The sequence below is a fragment of the Aulonocara sp. 'chitande type north' Nkhata Bay genome, linkage group LG4, assembly GCF_057382095.1.
Source record: "Aulonocara sp. 'chitande type north' Nkhata Bay isolate Kocher_YH1m ecotype deep benthic linkage group LG4, A_spYH_male_GT1.1, whole genome shotgun sequence".
In the NCBI taxonomy this organism is placed as follows: domain Eukaryota; kingdom Metazoa; phylum Chordata; class Actinopteri; order Cichliformes; family Cichlidae; genus Aulonocara; species Aulonocara sp. 'chitande type north' Nkhata Bay.
In genome coordinates, this window is record NC_141347.1 from 32,612,534 (window position 1) to 32,629,714 (window position 17,181).

General features: G+C 39.9%; 1 protein-coding gene and 1 long non-coding RNA gene across 4 annotated transcripts; one reads left to right on the top strand and one right to left on the bottom strand.

Moving 5' to 3' along the window:
* The first annotated feature begins 170 nt into the window (after positions 1–170).
* On the top strand, positions 171–16,652 carry prr14 (proline rich 14). 3 transcript variants are annotated; one of them, XM_086289984.1, is made up of 12 exons: positions 171–306; positions 1,395–1,423; positions 1,522–1,711; positions 3,128–3,290; positions 3,374–3,439; positions 4,107–4,147; positions 4,435–7,287; positions 7,367–7,508; positions 7,674–7,783; positions 8,813–8,881; positions 10,971–11,279; positions 16,503–16,652. In XM_086289984.1, exons 3-11 carry the CDS (start codon positions 1,569–1,571, stop codon positions 11,263–11,265), a joined length of 3,882 nt encoding a protein of 1,293 aa, XP_086146110.1. In that variant the 5' UTR covers positions 171–306; positions 1,395–1,423; positions 1,522–1,568; the 3' UTR covers positions 11,266–11,279; positions 16,503–16,652. The 3 variants fall into 3 exon arrangements, with proteins under 3 accessions (XP_086146110.1, XP_086146109.1, XP_086146111.1); XM_086289983.1 differs by lacking the exon at positions 16,503–16,652 and having other exon boundaries at positions 10,971–13,264; XM_086289985.1 differs by lacking the exons at positions 1,522–1,711; positions 16,503–16,652 and having other exon boundaries at positions 10,971–13,264.
* On the bottom strand, positions 12,829–16,116 carry LOC147333055 (uncharacterized). Its single transcript, XR_015128867.1, has 3 exons — positions 15,873–16,116; positions 13,839–14,071; positions 12,829–13,642 (listed from the first exon to the last, which is right to left on the bottom strand). It is a non-coding gene; the product is annotated as an uncharacterized LOC147333055 (long non-coding RNA).
* Positions 16,653–17,181: the final 529 nt, after the last annotated feature.

The window sequence follows — 17,181 nt, forward strand, 5'->3', positions numbered from 1 at the left end:
GGTTTTTAAGATACTGGGTCACCCGAGGACGTTAAAAATATAATTTTTGCAGCCATTTGTCTTTGCGTTCCTATTGGTTGCCCTCAAACGACGACCCTTGTGATCTTCTTCTGATTGGTCAAATTTCAACAGGACTTTCCGGGCGGAAAAGAAGTTGAGCTGTGATTGGACAATACAATCCGTCTGCCTAAGATGTTTGGTACAAACGGATAACATCTTCGAGTCACTGCAGGGCGCCGTCGCTACTGCATGTCTTGTTTACGGTGAGGTCAGTTCGCTACGCTGCGGTCCAGCTTATCATTTCAGGTAAGTTTCTTTAATCCTGTTTAGCTGCTATAACAATTTGCGGCTAAACTACGAACAGAAGTTTAGCTCCCCGATAAAAAATGGTCGAACCTTTGGAGATGACAGTTCTTTGGCTACGACTATTGCCTGGTGCCGTAACTGACTGCCGTACACTGTGAATATCGGCGTCAGCCAAGGCATGCATTGTTGGCAGAGTAGTCTTAAGGCTCCACTTCAGATAAAACGCAGTATTTTATTACGACAACCATTTCAGTGGTTGAGTCAAGATTTGCTGTAGTTTTCGTTCGTTGGCTCATAAATAAAAGTTTAAATGTGAATCTGTGATTTCCAGCAAGTAGACCTCACCCAATTTTGATGGTTTCCATTCGATTAAAACCGCTGACTGGATTCCTTCGTGATGGAATAGCAATAAAACTACGGTGCATTTCCCTTTTACTGCTTTCTTGTTTCTATCAACTTATGTTAGATCTAAGCTTAGACAACTTTTCTCTAACGGACTCGAGGCGCAAGTGAAAGGATACGGAATGCCAACCACAATGACTGGCATAGATTGGGAGCTGAAATTCAAAGGTTGAGAACCGAGGGTTTGCCTCCAATTGTACTTTTTATTATAATATTAATTGCATCGTTGCAATTTCAACTATTATAATTGGCGTTTATCAATTTTAAAATGATGTACTGTGAGCAAACGTTTATTTGCACGTCTGGCCAATGCTGCACTTAAAATCTAATTATTTCTGCGTCATAACTAAGCATAAAATTACTACGAGAAATTAATCTTTTTTTCACCACGTTGATAGGAATTTTTATAATGCACAATAATCAATTATTGTTTTCAGTGATTGCTGTATTGTATTAACGTTAACTATATTATTTGTACTTGCCCCTATCTACGTTTTGTTGCTTTTATTTAATCATTTAGTAGGCTATAATATCAAATATCCAAAATTTCTGTTTAACTGTGTTTTTTCCTGGCCTTATATGATATTAAATCTAGACTTCTGCTGTGATGCTATGTTATTGTCAGACATTTTGTGTATATATTCTAAAAACTTATGCTATTATTTTATTTTTTTTTTCAATTGCAGAATAAAGTCCCATCTCAGAGTTTAGCAAAGTAAGTGAAAAATCCATTTCAAGACTTACTTTCAAATGATGATGTGCTGTTTTGGTGCCCCGCATGTTTGTTTTATTTTCCATTATTGTTATTTACAGAGAAGGCCAGACAAGGAGAGGGAAAAAGAGAGCGAGAGAGCAAGGGGATGTTTACTTATCCCTCTGACTCACTCACTCAGATAGTTTGTCCAATGGATGAAGATGATATCCCCCCAAACCCTTTCTGTAGTGCACCTCCCCACAGTGAACCTGCACCACCTTTCCTCTCCCTTTCCTCCATCACTCCCAGGTATAGTTGTCCTGGCACCTCTTGCTTTATTTTGCTCTTTGTATAATTTCCCCTTCTTGCATTAGGGCACTTTTTTTTCTTTATGAAACAATGACTTTATGATCTGTAGACACATAGTGGGATTACGCAGATTAAAATGATGACAGATTCCTTTAATATCTTTAAATGTTCACAGTTTTAGTTACTAATAGTGTTAATGTTCATCTTATATGTGGCATTTAAGGGGCTTCTATACAGCGATGCATTTTGCAGATTTGAGTATCCTGATGTTTTTTAATCCAAGTGTCTTCAGCTGCCACCTGGGATAAATGGCACAATCTGCCTAACCTGAGGGGTGTAGTATGAATCAAAAGCAATGGGTTAAGCTTCCAGTTAGTCTTCAATGTCACGAAGTTGGTTCCTTTTTTTTTTTTTCCTAGCCAGAGCAGGTTATGATCAGAGTTGTAGTTTAAAATTTCACAGATTCAAAGTGTGATATAGATTAACTTATGAAGGACTTCATCTTATACAAGTAACCTGTTGAACCTTACCTGCTAATACCATCTAATAAAGCCATGCAAACCCTGCCCATACTCTTGACTGAATAAAAAAATTTCACTCGGATGAGGTGATAGTTTAAAGTGATATCCATATCACCTTCATCAGGACATGGGTCTGAATCAGATCTAAACACATTGAGCAGCCTGTAATTTCAAATGCTTAAAGTTTCAGAATTCTAATGCACTGTTGAGTGGAAAAGTAAATATAATAAACCATTCATTCACAAGATTTTTTTTTTTTTTGTCTCATCTTTTGCAGCAATATCACTACATTTTGTCATTTTATATGTACTTTTAAAATTATCTTGATAGAAAATATATTTTCTGTTCATCATCACTTTTTTGTGTGAAAAAAGGTTGATCAAAATACATCAAAAGCCTTCTTTTATGCGAGCTTGCACAGACCGTGAAGCACGAACCTTGGGTTAACAGACCGTTCATACCCACAGTTGTGATGCCTGTTGTTTCAGCCTTAAGTTTTAGGTTTTGTCAAGGCAGCTAATGCAAAGAGAGCCTGGCTATAGTGTTGAACTTGCTTTGTCGCACCCTAAAGTGCAGACAACCACTAGTGTTTAGCTTTAAAAAGCCTCTCCAGACAGCAGGTGGATCTGTGGAAGCTTGCAGGTAGACGAGCTTAGGTGGGATTATCTGTGTTTTTATACGTATTTAAATGGCAGAATCTGTTAACCTGGTTTGGTGTAAAATTTGTTTAGGATGTTGAACTTTAATTGTCAGATGGCCTTGTAGCTATCATATTTATGCAGGCTGGATTTCGCATCTTTTCTATTCCCGTGACACTGCATGTCTTTCATCATAACTTGGATAAATGGGTTTCTTTTCTTTTTTTCTTTTTTTTTCTTGTTTTATCCTTTCACAGCCGTCCACATGATGGAATATCTGGCCACAGAAGGAGTGGTCGCATTCAAGGCATCCGAGCTCAGACTCCTAAAAAACAAAGTAACACAGACAGTCAAGCGGCTCAGAGACCAATTAAACAGAATCCGTCCCCCACAAAGAGACAAAGAGAGAGTGGGATTATGGTAGGACTCTTACATAAAGTCTTTTTGATGGTCTTAGGTAATGAAATAAATCACAGTTAACACACCATCTCTCTCATTTATAGGTGCAAGTGGCACAATCTAAGCAGTCGAGAGTGGAAGGAACAGATGCACACGACAGCCAAAACAAGGTAACTGTCTGATTCTCTGAGATACGTTTTCTTATCACATAGCTCTGTAAGGAATAGATTAAAAGACAAACTGAGACGGCCTGTCTGCATGTCCTCGGTTATATTTTTTTCGGTGTCTAATCTCTGCATACAGACGCTGTACAGTAGATCTGTACAGTGAATTGGGTGTGAGGGTTAATTGAGCGATTTAATCCTCCTTCATGGTCTGCTGCATTCGACATAGACAAGCAATCGAGTGTTATAATGTGACCTAATACTGTGCAGACCGCAGATTTTTAATGTAACAATGTTTTCGTTGCAGAAGAGTATTTGTATTACAATTAAATCCAGAGCCAACACTTATAACTAAATAGGTTACTGAGCTACCAAACTTGGTCTCAGCTGTTTACAACCGATTTTGTCTCACCAAATTTTTAAAAATGAGCTTCTCTTAATTTTAATCTACGCAGTGTGATTTTATTTATTTTTATGAAATATGAAGGGAAAACTGGAGAGGAAGGAGGGACATGAGACCCAATAATTTGTTATAGTTATGCAAAACATTATATGGAAAATCTTTCCCTCTATAAGGAGCAGCTAAATGTTAGCTTGTTAGTATAAATGCTCAGCCAAGCACACCTTAATGTTTACAAATTATTTCTAAAATATTTATGTTCTTATTTTGCAGGATGGATTTGATTTTGGCTTTACAGCAGCTTGGCAAAATAGGTAAGTGTGACTGATGATTTTTCACAGTATGTATAGTGCATTGCCATTTAGTAGTCTTGATTTAGGCCTTCTTTTTTATCTTATCTTTTACAACTTCATTAAGTGAATAATAAAATATTTGTAGTGATTTTCCAGGGGGAAAATCACTGATGACATGGATAATGAAATGCATTTATCTGTACTGTAGAAATCTCTATTTCTGTGATTATTATGTTATTATATTTGGATATTATACAATTCCTGACTTTCTCTGGAAATCAAAATTGACTTTTTTTTGTTTGTCATAGGCAAAAGGACCAAAAACTCCCAGAGCAGAAATTAAATCTGTCTCCAGGAGAAAATGTTGTTAAACTGTTGGATGAAAATGTCCCAGAGAGTCTTGATGCCGCCAAATCTGACATGGATACATGCGGGGATGTGGCTGCTGGACACACTGTTGAAAATGCATATTCCCCAAAGGGATGGGTGATCGGCCCATTGTTTCAGTCGTTCAAGTCAAAGATGGCCAGTTTCACAGAGATAGTCATGAGTCCTGTTAAACTTTTCCGAGCCAGCAGTCCTCCACCGTCAGTGGACCATTCTGACAGACTCGATGAGCTAAAGGCTGATGGAACAGCTGATGTTGAGCGTTCAGAGCCAAGCAGTACGCTTCATCCTGAAGGACAAAGTGAAAATGAGAATCAGCACTGCAGAGCTGATCAAAACGAGCTCACTAATGTAGGAGATGCACAAAACACACAAACTGTTTCTCCTAAATATTCTAAAACATTAAATTTTGATGAGGATTCAACAATAGGTTCAGAAATCGTTGATGAATTTGCAGTACACCAGAAGGAAAAAACCTCACCTGCCTCAGTGCCTTTGCCACACTGCCCCTCACAACTTGATGTTTCAGAGTCTGTTGGCTCCTCTGTCGTTTTACGGTCCTCTGCAAGTGTAAGTGCCTCTTGTGAATCCAGGTCAAAGATGTGCATTGTTTTGGTGGACCAGAAATTCAAGACTTCTGTTCGTCTAAAACCACTTTCCAGAAAACGTGCAGGAAATAGATCTGGCTTGAAGAGGGTTGACTTCAAGGAAGAGTCTGACCCAGAGGTCAGTAAGAAGCAGCTTTCTTACCAGAGCCTGGACTCAGGTGACACTGAAAAAATGCTGTCTTCATCTTTCTCAGTTTCTTACCCTCAGCCTGGCATGGACTGTTTTCAGCCCGATGGTGATGAAAAGAAGGAGACTGAAGAAAGCTGCCGCTTGGTTCAAGAAAACCTCCAAAAGAGTCTCGATGACAGTGTTAATAAAAGGACTCTGAGGTCCACTTTAGATCTGCAACAACAGGAGTGGCGGCTAAATCAGGACAAGTGTTCAGTTTCTGGTTTTGTGAGAGAAAAGAGAGGGTTGAAACTGAACTGTCATTCCCAAGACTCTGTAAAAAGAAAAAGACTGACACCAGATACACATACAAAAGTTACACAAAAGCAAGAGTTATCAAACACAGCTTCAGGGAGAGAAGAAATCGAGTTAATTAATGAAGAAGCACTGAAGCTTGGAAGACAGAGACAGTCTGTTTTTGTGTCAACAAGAACGACTAGGAAAGGAAAATCTGGTCAAGAAATGCTTGGTACAATCAATGAAGCTGTGTTGCACTCGCAAACTGAAAGTTCCCCTGATGCTATGTTGGTTTGTTCACTGGATAAAAGCAATGGTGTGGCAGAAGACAACCACATGAGCTGCCAAATCAAAGCAAGCTCTACTACTTCATGCAAAAGGCAGAACAGAATAGTTATTAGTAATTCTGATGTAAATATTGATGCCAGTATGGGTCTTGAAACTACTGTAGCAATCACTTCTACAAACCAAGATGAGCCGTCGTCCAAAGCGCTTGTCCGTCCTTGTATAAAGCAGCTCCAGAATACAAGTAAGTGCAGGAATATTAACAAGAAGCCACAGAAACGGAAATCGGCAAATCAGATAAGTTCAGTGACAGAATCAGACAGCTCTTTGGTGTCTACCTCATCGGTACTGTCAGTGGGCCTAATGGAATTTGTGCCTAAGGATTTTAATACCTCTCAACATGCTGAAAAAGGAAAGGACTTGATAAAAGGGCTGAGCCAGCTGTCTAAGAGACCCAAAAAGGGTCTTAGAGGTGCTACTCAATCATGTGTATCAAGTAGGACTCTAGAGACACAGCAATGTGTCATCAACCTTCAAGAGAGTCGGTCTAAAGAAAGGAAAAGTAAAAACTCAACGGAGACTGTATATTTTGAAATGACTCCCTTTGAAAGTAATTTCCAACCCCTTCCTTCACCTTCACAACTTCATGTGGACTCTCCTTTAAACAATGATATTGATAATAGGCACGCTCAGAAGAATCTAAAGAGTTCAGCTTCTGTGGCAGAAGAAATATTTCACACGGACTCTGAAGTTTTTAATGATGGGGGTGTCAGTCTCTCTAAGCTAAGGTCTAGCACAAGAAGAGCTAACATAAAGCCCAGGCAAGCAGATAACCAAAGGAGAAAATGCCGAGTTCTGCACAGTAGGACACGCAAAAGTGAAGAGGTGACAAACTCTGTCACAATGGATGATGTAAATCTAGCAACGTCAGGTGCACGCTCATCAGAAAACGACTTCTCACACCGCCTGTTACGCAGCTACTCTTGCCCAGAAATCCTCTGCCTCCATCCCCATGACACAACTTGGACCTCACCACATCCCAGCAGGGCTCTCACATCACACCAGTCCTCCCACAGTCCTTCTGTCTCTCAGGCGCAGAAATCCCTGCGGCGGGCTCGACGACACACAGTCTGCAGCGTGGAGGTGGAGAGGGAGATCGCCCCCCTGTGTCTTCGTAAAGAGGTGTACCCATCTAGAAGATCTACCCTGTACGACCCTGTCACTCATCACCTGTCTCCTAGTATTGCACTTTCCCCCAGCACCTCCATCTCTGCTCTTGCTTCCTGCTTCCTTTCGAGCCCCCTGGCTTTCCTTTCTAAGAGGTTTGACAGCAAAGGAGTTGCTGGCAGTCTCAGCACTTGTAGCCATGTTTCCGCTCCCTCCTCCGCTTCATCTCTTACATCCCCATTAAGCTCCTCCACATGGCACCATTCAAGAACAGATTCCTCTGGTGCTGCCATGGATTCTAGCAGCAGGTAACATTGTTCGTTAAAGTCTGTAGTATGCTCGGAGGTGTTAATGCCAAGCTAATATTAACTCTCAATTTCTCTGAAGTGGGAATCCATTGGAGTGTGAGACTGAGAGGAGACAACAGAGTGAGGAGGAGGATGATGGCGAGGAGACAAGTTCTTCCAGTCAGGAGTTTGAAGATGGTGGGCTAAGAGAGGAAAAGGCTCACTCTGATTCTGAAATTAAGGTACACGTTATTTAAAATAAGGTGACGGGGTATTTACAGATGTGTACAGTACAATTTACAGTTTGTTAGTTGCCACTTTCAGCCATACTTTTCTGAGATCACTGCTGTTATTTGTGCTTTATTGTATTTTTAAATAATCGTTAATCTCTTTGTTTATCTCAACAGATGGAGCAAAAGCATGAGGAACGAAGAAAGGTGTCTTCTATCAGAATTCGGAAAACTTTACCCAAGCCTCAAAATAACCTCACACCCATGGGGCTGCCCAAACCCATCAGGTATGTGCTCTATATAAATAGGTATCAGGTTTTATTTCACTGTTTCAAGCATCACTAGGCATCAGTTATGTTACACGTTTTTATATATATGTGTGTGTGTGTGTGTGTGTGTGTGTGTATATGTGTATATCTTCAACCCTAACCCATATACTGTGTGTGTGTGTGTGTGTGTGTGTGTGTGTGTGTGTGTGTGTGTGTGTGTGTGTGTGTGTATATGTGTATATCTTCAACCCTAACCCATATACTGTGTGTGTGTGTGTATACATACACAATGTGTATATATATTTTTTAATTACATGGTGCTATTTATTAAACATGTTGATTAAGACACTAACAAATTTAATATTTTGCCAGCATTTTTCTTTTGTTATGTTGTGCGTTTTTACACTTGAAGGATGGAAGCTAACTGTGGGCACAAAAAGCTCAGATGATGATTTATTTATTTTGCAAGCTTTGATTTCAATTAGCATGTAGCGTGTATCTTGACTTAAGCGTGTATCTTGACTTAAGCGTGTATCTTGACTTAAGCGTGTATCTTGACTTAAGCGTGTATCTTGACTTAAGTATATGTGTGAGAAAGTGTACTTGAAGTAAAACTTGCAGTGAAAGGGGTAGCTCGCTATAAACGAGCAGTATGTAATAATGAGAGAAATGAGACTGGGGTAAATGCATCGCAATTTTCATTTTATTAATTTTATCCTTTTTTTTTTATTTTTTTTTTTAAATATGTCAATATCAGAATCAGAGAGACTTTTTTTTTTTTATCCCAGAGGGATTTATTAATCACAGAAGAAAATTGATATATATTGGTAAATTCAGGATCTATGGTTTGCTTCAAAATCAAAAAAACATTGATTTCTCCTAGCTCCAGTTCAGTTGGGGCAAAAAAGTAGGACAGATTCTGACTGATCTACCACTGAAAGGAAATTTATGTCAGTGCATTTCAGTAAATGTGAGTTCTATTGATGTCTCTTTGATCAATAGAGATGCTCCAGCAGTGGTTTGTCTTTTTGTTCTGTTACATTACAGGCTGAAAAAGAAGGAGTTCAGTTTGGAAGAAATTTACACCAACAAGAATTTCAACAAACCCCCTGAAAGGTAAGTTTGAGAGAAGCAACCACTGTTCCCTTAATTATTCCGTTTCTGAATATGTCTGCTTCACGTCTTATCGCCACTCTTTTCCTTAAGGCAAAGATAAGATTCTGCTGTGGTCCTATTCACAGCCTACAGGCAGCTTTGCAGACTTCTGTTGATTTGTAGCAGCTGTTTACTGTCACCAGGATGCAGGATCTGCAGCTCTGTGCTACGCTTGCTTGTCCTGTTGTTGGTGCTTGCTTGCCGTGGAGAAGAAGGAATTTATAACAAATAAATGGCTAAAGTCAAACAGAGTTTAAAAACAGTCAAATTTAGGGCTGTTAGATATAACGATATATATCGGATGACGATATTAAAACATCTATCGTTTCATTTTACGCTATCGTTTGTTTCGTTGTGTCGCAAAATAAACTGTTTACGGCAATATTTTTTTTTCATTGTTTTGATGGTGACTGCAGTGGCTATATTAATTTCTTAAAGTTCTCTCGTTTTTTTATATTTAATATAACCACACTACAGACGGACAAGCGTCCGTTTTTATGCTTTGTCGTTAGCAACAGCGACGGTAAAACGTCGCGTGTCCGCTTGTTTATGTTCCACATAAACCTTTCACAATAAAGCTCAAGATCCTGTTGAGACTTTTCAAAATGAACTGAATCGCATGAAAGAGTATGCAGAGTGTTTACGGATGAGAAGCAAAAAAGAGCCGCCAGGTGCTAAAAAATAAACCTTAGACTCAAACGTTAGAACAGGCTTTTCCCCGCAGCACGCCGTGTAATAAATACTCACAAAAAAAACAGCAGCCGTTACAACTTATCAGAATCAGAATACTTTATTGATCCCTGGGGGAAATTATTTTTTGTTACAGTGCTCCATTTTAAACCAACATTAAGACAAGACAGACAATACGCTAACTAAGAATAGTACAATATATACATATATATACATACATAAGTCACTTATAAATAAATATTTGGAAAAGAAACATGTGTAGTTGTAGCAGCAAACAGTGTGTTAAGTGGATGCGTTGTACAGGGAGATGGCCACAGGCAGGAATGATTTCCTGTGTCGTTCAGTGGTGCTTTTCGGTAATCTCAGTCTCTCACTGAACGAGCTCCTGTGACTGACCAACATGTCATGGAGTGGGTGGGAGGTGTTATCCAACATTGTCTTTATCTTGGACAGCATCCGCCTCTCCGACACCACCTTGAGGGAGTCCAGCTCCATCCCCACAACATTGCTGGCCTTACGGATCAGTTTATTAAGTCTGTTGGCATCTGCGACCCTCAGCCTGCTCCCCCAGCATGCAACAGCATAGAGGATCGCACTGGCCACAACAGACTCATAGAAAATCCTCAGCATTTTCTGGCAGATGTTGAAGGACCTCAGTCGCCTCAAAAAATAGAGACGACTCTGGCCCTTCCTGTAAAGTGCTGTGGTGTTTTTAGCCCAGTCCAGTTTATTGTCAATGTGTACTCCAAGGTATTTATAGTCCTCCACAATGTCAACACTGACCCCCTGGATTGAAACAGGGGTCAAGTGTTTCCTGGTCTTCCTGAAGTCCACGATCAGTTCCTTGGTCTTATGTCTAAAAATGTATCGTTTCATGCATCGGTTAAAACACTCTACTCCATGTACACGACGCCCAGCTGGAAAAACTTCACGCAAGTCGAGCTGCCCGAGAGTCACAGAATTTACAGAAAATGTTCAATTTTTGTGACTTATATCGTTATTGGGACGATAAATGTCTTATATCGAGATATGAAATTTTGGTCATATCGCACAGCCCTAGTCAAATTTGTACTACTTCTCAGACTTTCATATTCTTTGTGTATTGCCTAATATTTGAAATATCACTATCAATCTTGTATAAACTAGCTGCATTAATCAAATCCTGCTTGGGACACAGTATAGTTTAGTAAAGAAGCTTAGTCTAACCAGAGGGTGGCACCACAGGAAAAGTCATATAATCTAAATCAGCTGAATCATTCTATTAGAAATGAAAAGGTGTGGTGAGTGTGTTTGTGTGTGTAATCAATTTTCTGCTGCTTTACCTCAGTGACCTGACTGGAATTTTTCACTTGCATTTCAGCCGGTTGGAAACCATATTCGAGGAGGTGCCTCTCAATCGCAGGAATGGCTCTGAGTCCTGGTTTGGTCAGAGGCGTGTGAAACGATTTTTAGAGTTCCTGGAGGTCGGCGAGGTCAGAAAACCAAAGAAGCCACTTGTCGGAGTGAGTAAAGCAGGTATTTCCACTTCCAGGACCCGACGAGGGGGCTTCCTTAAAGACGAACCGTCCCTCAGCGTGCAGGATGTGGACTCGCTGCTCTGTGCGAAGCTGGATCAGCTCAATTTGTGGCTGATTCATGATCAGAAAGACAGCTGACCGATGCCTCTCAGGTGACTGTTTTGGCAGCCATTAAAAACCAGATAATACTGTCTATATAAATATTTCAACATGAAGATTGAGTGTGCCAGCAACTCTTTTTGTCAACACAGTCTGTATAAATGTTTTGGTGGCAAGTTCTAAATGAAGAATGTTTATTCTGTAGCGTTTGTAGCCTGAAAGTTGAAGAACAGTACATGATAGCGCCGTTAAAAGTATTGCCTCATAAACGTGGTTAAGAATGTGTAGAGTAAGTCGTTTTTCAATCATTGCCGTCGCTGTCCCTTCCTTTTAGTTACGATCCGTCCATGATGGATGAAAACTGTTAGCATCAGCAAAAAAATCAGCAATATGAAAAGCCAAACTCCCTGTCAGGGTGACTCAGTGCCATTCACTTACAGTAACTGTGTGTTTGACAAGTGATAATGCACGTTGTGTCAGATTTCTTCAAGTGCATTTGGGCCATTTGAGGTGCAACTTAAAAAAAAAAAAACAAACCTGAGATTTAAATTTTTATGTTTAGGGGGAAAGGAGATTAAAGTGTCACAGTTTTAAGAAAATTGAAAGCCTGAAATCATAACCTCAAAGGAAGAATGGGCTACGTTTTTACACCAGAGATGTAAAGAGCGAATCTTAGGTGCAAATGTCAGTGAGGAGGTGCAGCAAAACCCAACGCATAACTGCGATCAATTTGTATTTTGTTTTGTTTCTGTCTGTCTGGGTGATGGATGATAATATGGTTCTCGACTTAAATTGCCAGCATTTATATAGTTCTTAATTATTCGTGTCAGTCTGTGATATGATGAAATTGATCCAGCCTTAAAATTTCTTGTAAATTTATGAATTTAATCTTTGGTGTTCTTGTGGATTACGACTTCCTCGCTAGCCTATTCACCGAGAATGGCCCTAATACACAGAATCCTAATCAGCTGTCTGTTTTTGGAAGAAAGCAGTCAATCACCTTAGATGTTGTGACCTTACCACATCATTGTAAGTGGTTATATAGGCAGCTATTATTATTATTATTATTATTATTTTTTTTTTTTAATTAACTAAATGCCGAATACAATTTACTCTTCAAGGTGCCAGGTGGAGATTCATAGTCACTGGACTCGGTTTCACAACCACATTTTGTACAATCAGTCGTCTACATGTAGTTTGGACTGCATACGTCATTGTACTCAGCTCAGGGCAGAGCCTCAGTGAAATGTTTGTGTTCGTGATTTCATAACTGTGGAGGTTTCTTTTGTATTAAATGTGCCATAAAGACAATATGACTCTCCAGTAAGCATTTCTAATGATTACTGGAAGTGTCCACTGCTGTTTTTCCGTGGTGTTTATATTTGCATTGCAAGTATTAACTTGTCATTAAACAGCCTATATGTGTTTATTATATATTTGCCAAATGTTAATGGGGTTGCCTTAACTGTAAAAATGTGTTTAAATAGGTGTTTTGTCTGCACATTTGTAATCATTGGTGGGGGTTTTTTCTGTGCGTGTTAAAATGTTTCCAGCAACTCAGAGCACAAAAGTCATTTTATTATAAAATTGTTTAATGTTTGTATAAAAGTGCAGCATATATACATTTGACATTAATAAAGCGAATACAGTAACAATGCAATAATGCCAATGTGGTACACCAAGAGCAGGACCTCATAATGTCCTGATGAAACACTGCCACGATCACTGCCACGCATTTTATATCTGGTAGAGACTCAATCCTGAAGTTATTCTTTGCTATAATTGAGTGGCTTGTTGATTGATTCATTAACTTTCTTAATATCTGTAGTTATCTACAGTAAGGAAGTTAAAGTGTAATGGAGAGTATTAAAGTTTGGGTAATTACTGGAGCGTAACAGGTGTAATCTTTGATTTACAAATGTATATGTGTAATATTGTGTCATGTTCTGTAACTATAGGCAATGCTGGATTTTTACATTTGCAGTTGGAATTGTCCACATGTCCATATAATGTCAAATAAATATTACAGCATATAACAAACAGTTTTAATACATTTAATACGATTTTCAGCTTTGTTTGTTCTTGTAAAGGCTGATTAGAGCGCATTCAGCACAAGCTAAACAAAGTCAGTATTTTTAAGGCTATTGTAACTTTTAGTTACTCCATAGCTTCAGTGATCTAGTTGATCAGAATCTTTAAAGACACTCCCCTGGATGTGCTCCACTGAGGTTTGTCAATCAAAGCCCAGGTTTGATAGGACCAGCACCAGTAATACCAGTGTCAAAGACGCTGACACCAGGATGGAAACCCATGTCACGATGGAGATGATGCTCCATTTTTTGGCCTGTCTTAAATACTTTGCAGCTCTCCTTTCTCTTGTCCGCTTGGCTTTCTCTGCTTTGTCAGCATTCTCAGCCTGGTGAAGTAAAGATGTGACAATACTTTTGATTTAAAGATCATGCCTAACAAACATGATGAATGACTAGTGTATATAGTTGTAAAGAGATGTAGCAGATAAGGTGTTTGTCAAATATAAACATGCTTATCCTCATAAGAAAGTTTTCAAATGCTGGTTTGCTGCAGGTTGCCTGCCTGCAGAGAAAATAACTTACCTTTACAGAATAAATCAAGGCTCGGACTCCGAAGCAGGAGAACCCGCAGATGATACTAGAGATGGCCAGCTTCCTGTGGTACTTGTCACTGCAGCAGGACGCAGGAGAGTCCTCACCGACACAGATTACTTGATTGCCACTGTCCTCAGGTTGTTGAACACCTGTTCCTGGTACAGAGTTCAGCGGGAGCGCTTCCTCTATCGGTGCATCTAACTGATATGACTCTGACATCACTGCAAAATATGCCGTCAAGTTAGAGAAAGTTTAAACTCAAAGACAAGACGTGGTAAGCTGTGCGAGACAACTTTAAGCAATGTAAGGATTCTGTGTGCACAACAGCACTGGAAGGATAAGTTAATGGTTTCAGTGGCTGCTTGATAAGAATGTTTAAAGGATAAAAAGGAGTTTTAAGGAACTGGTTTCATTCTATCTGCTGGTTTCACCCTGCTTAGGTAAATGTTTATTTTGTTATTGCTCTGGCTTTTTGACTTATACATCACACTGCATTAATAGTCAGACAGAACAGTCCAAATAATCATCAAAGGGTTTTATGTATTAATTCTTTTAGCTATATTGTCCTTAATTTTTCAAATCAGTCTTTCCTTTGTGAAACTGGAGCGCTCGGGGTGAACTGTTGTTGCTGACCATGTGGCTTGTGTTACAATGAGTTGGCTTGGGGCAGCTTTAATAATTAATTTCCTACAAGGCTGTACAAAATCCCACTTAAGAATTTTATATGAAATGCCTTCTGCATGTCTAAACATCCCTCTCCGTGACCACCTTTTCCCTGGGAATACCGAGGCATTCCCAAGCCAGATGAGAAATATAATCTCTCCAGTGTATCCTGGAGCTGCCTCCACCCACTGGGACATATCCCAAACATCTCAGCTAGTAGACAGTCCCTCCTGAATGACTGAGCTTCTCACTTCATCACTACAGGAGAGCTCAGATAAAATTCAAAAAGGAAGAAGGCTCATTTTGGGCACTACCCACTGGTGTGTCCAAAGCTGAATAATAACCTGTAATAATAACACAAGTCAATTCATGGGGGTAGATTTCATGTTGCCCGTGCACATCTCTAACTACTTTGGTGAACTCAGCCACAGTAGTGAACGAGCCATCCCTCTTGTTCCCAGACTCTCTTTCCTCTAAGCAAAATTGGGATATAGGACATTAAAAGTACTCCTTCTACTTTCTCACCATATGCTCAGTTGAGGTTCTCCTGTCCATGCTCTGACCAAACTCCCCCCACACCCAAGTTTCTCCTTAAGCTATTGATAGAGCTGCACTGGCTTGGCGTGCTGGCACTCGTTATCTGCCTCCTGAGTCCCACAAACCAATCAGATTCGACCCTTCTTCAGCTTGACAGCTCTCTTCACCTCCATCTGATTTGGGGTTTCCCCCCAAAAGGCCACAACCACCTTATGGCCACAGCTCCATCAGCAAAGAAGGAGCAGAACAGTATCTATTTAGACTTAATGCCTCCAGCCTCCTTTGAAATTTCTGCTGGAGGTTTGAATTGAGGATTTTGTGGAACCAGGTGCTCCCAGCACCTCCCAGCACCCTCTTGCTATATGTTCGTGTACACCAGGTTAGTCCAGCATCCTTTCCCACCATCAGATCAGCACCGCTCCTCTCTTCACCCTAGTCTAAACATGTTCTGCAAAATATGCAAAATTTGTAGTGTATTTTCTTAAGTGCGTGTGAGAATTTTTTGGGGGAGTGGGTATTTTCACAGGAAATAAAAAGTATCCCGTGAAAAGTGTAACATGAAGAGGATGATAGGTATCCATGTTCCCTGTTACCTAAAAACAAAACAAAAGAAAAACACTCCCTCCTCTCTAAAACAAACCAAAAACTTGAAAAACTTGATTGGCTGGTGCAATCAAGAAAAAGTATCAGCTGAGTGTTGGACTGTAATATTACACAGTTCTGTGAATAAACAGCAACTAAATTATGGCCTGTATCTTCAAATGTAGTGAAATACTACAGTAAACATGAGTTGATTGAGAAGGTTTTAAATAAAGTACAAACCTGATTTCTTCGGTCTGATGTCACTCCTTCAGTGAAGCAAAGGTTGTCTGGTTTCTTTTTAGGGTGATATCGAAGTCTTGATGAGATGATAAGCAGGTATGTTCTCTCCTCCTTCTGTAACCTGACGTGTCTTCCTTTAAAACGTGTCAGTTGAAGTTTAAAAATGTCCACAAATGGTCATTCAAACACCGTTCACCTGGTTGTAGGATGACGACATAAACCTGTGCTTCTACCATGTACGTTTCTGAATGACAGGACTGTGCATGAGGAATGAAGCCGCGCCTGATAAAGACTGTAACTGGTTGAATCTGAAGGTGGCACCAGAGGAAAGGTCGTGTTATCTGAATCAGCTCTATCTAAATTGCTTTATAATAAGTAGGAAAATAAGTGTGTCATTCATAATACAGTCTGTACTATATTACCTTACCCCTGACTGTAACCTGTCACTTGTGTTTCAATATGCTGGATATTCGAGGTGCATGAATGGTTCTGATTTGGCCAGAGGTCGTGACATTTTGAGGTAGTTCCTTGAGTTCGGTCTAGTTTGTGTTACCAGGTTTAATAAATCTGTACAAACAGATTTCTGGTGACTGGGACGTTTATATTAAATCATAAAATGTTTTTGTTTAGGTTTTCTCATCACACCATAGTAAACAGGAAATGGAACAGCTGAGCAGGAGGGTGCAAACCTTGTGCCAAGCATCAGCAGGAGCTCGGTGTTCAAGATGGATGCATCATGTGGGGTTCCAGAGTCATTGTTCCACCCCAGGATGAACACAGATGATCGAAGTGCTGCATGAAGCTCATCCAGGCATTTCTTGAATAAAAAAAACGTTGCCAGATCATTAGTGTGGTGTCCGGGAATGCAGAGCTCTTTGGAGGAAAAGGTAAAAGTAGGTTCTCAATTTCAGAGAAACCAAATACAGGCACCACCTCCAATCCATCCATGGGAGTGGTCTAGCCATTCATGGTCCAGACTCCACCTAGGTTTTGCTGGCCAATATATGGGTCACATAATGGGTCCAGTCACTACTGACGGACTCCCGGGAATCTTGGATTGCATGGACTGGTTTTTCCTGTTCCAGTTTCTGATTACACCTCACACAACCACAGGCATGAACCCCAGATAAATTGTTGATGAGGAGAAAGTCCTCCTTCACCCAAATGTGGGAGCCAAAGTCACCCAGCCACATGGGTGACCTCTCCAAATGCCCTGATAGACTGAACTATTAAAAGAATGTGGTCAGTACAAGTAACACTATACATTAAAAAAAAAACTTTGTCAAATGATAATGAGATACTGTAAAAC

Bases quoted from the DNA above. Each gene is read 5' to 3' on its own strand.
- prr14 (XM_086289984.1), top strand. From the start codon at position 1,569: ATGTTTACTTATCCCTCTGACTCACTCACTCAGATAGTTTGTCCAATG. The intron at 7,509-7,673 runs GTACACGTTATT...TTATCTCAACAG, and splicing joins ACTCTGATTCTGAAATTAAG to ATGGAGCAAAAGCATGAGGA. The intron at 7,784-8,812 runs GTATGTGCTCTA...GTTACATTACAG, and splicing joins GGGCTGCCCAAACCCATCAG to GCTGAAAAAGAAGGAGTTCA.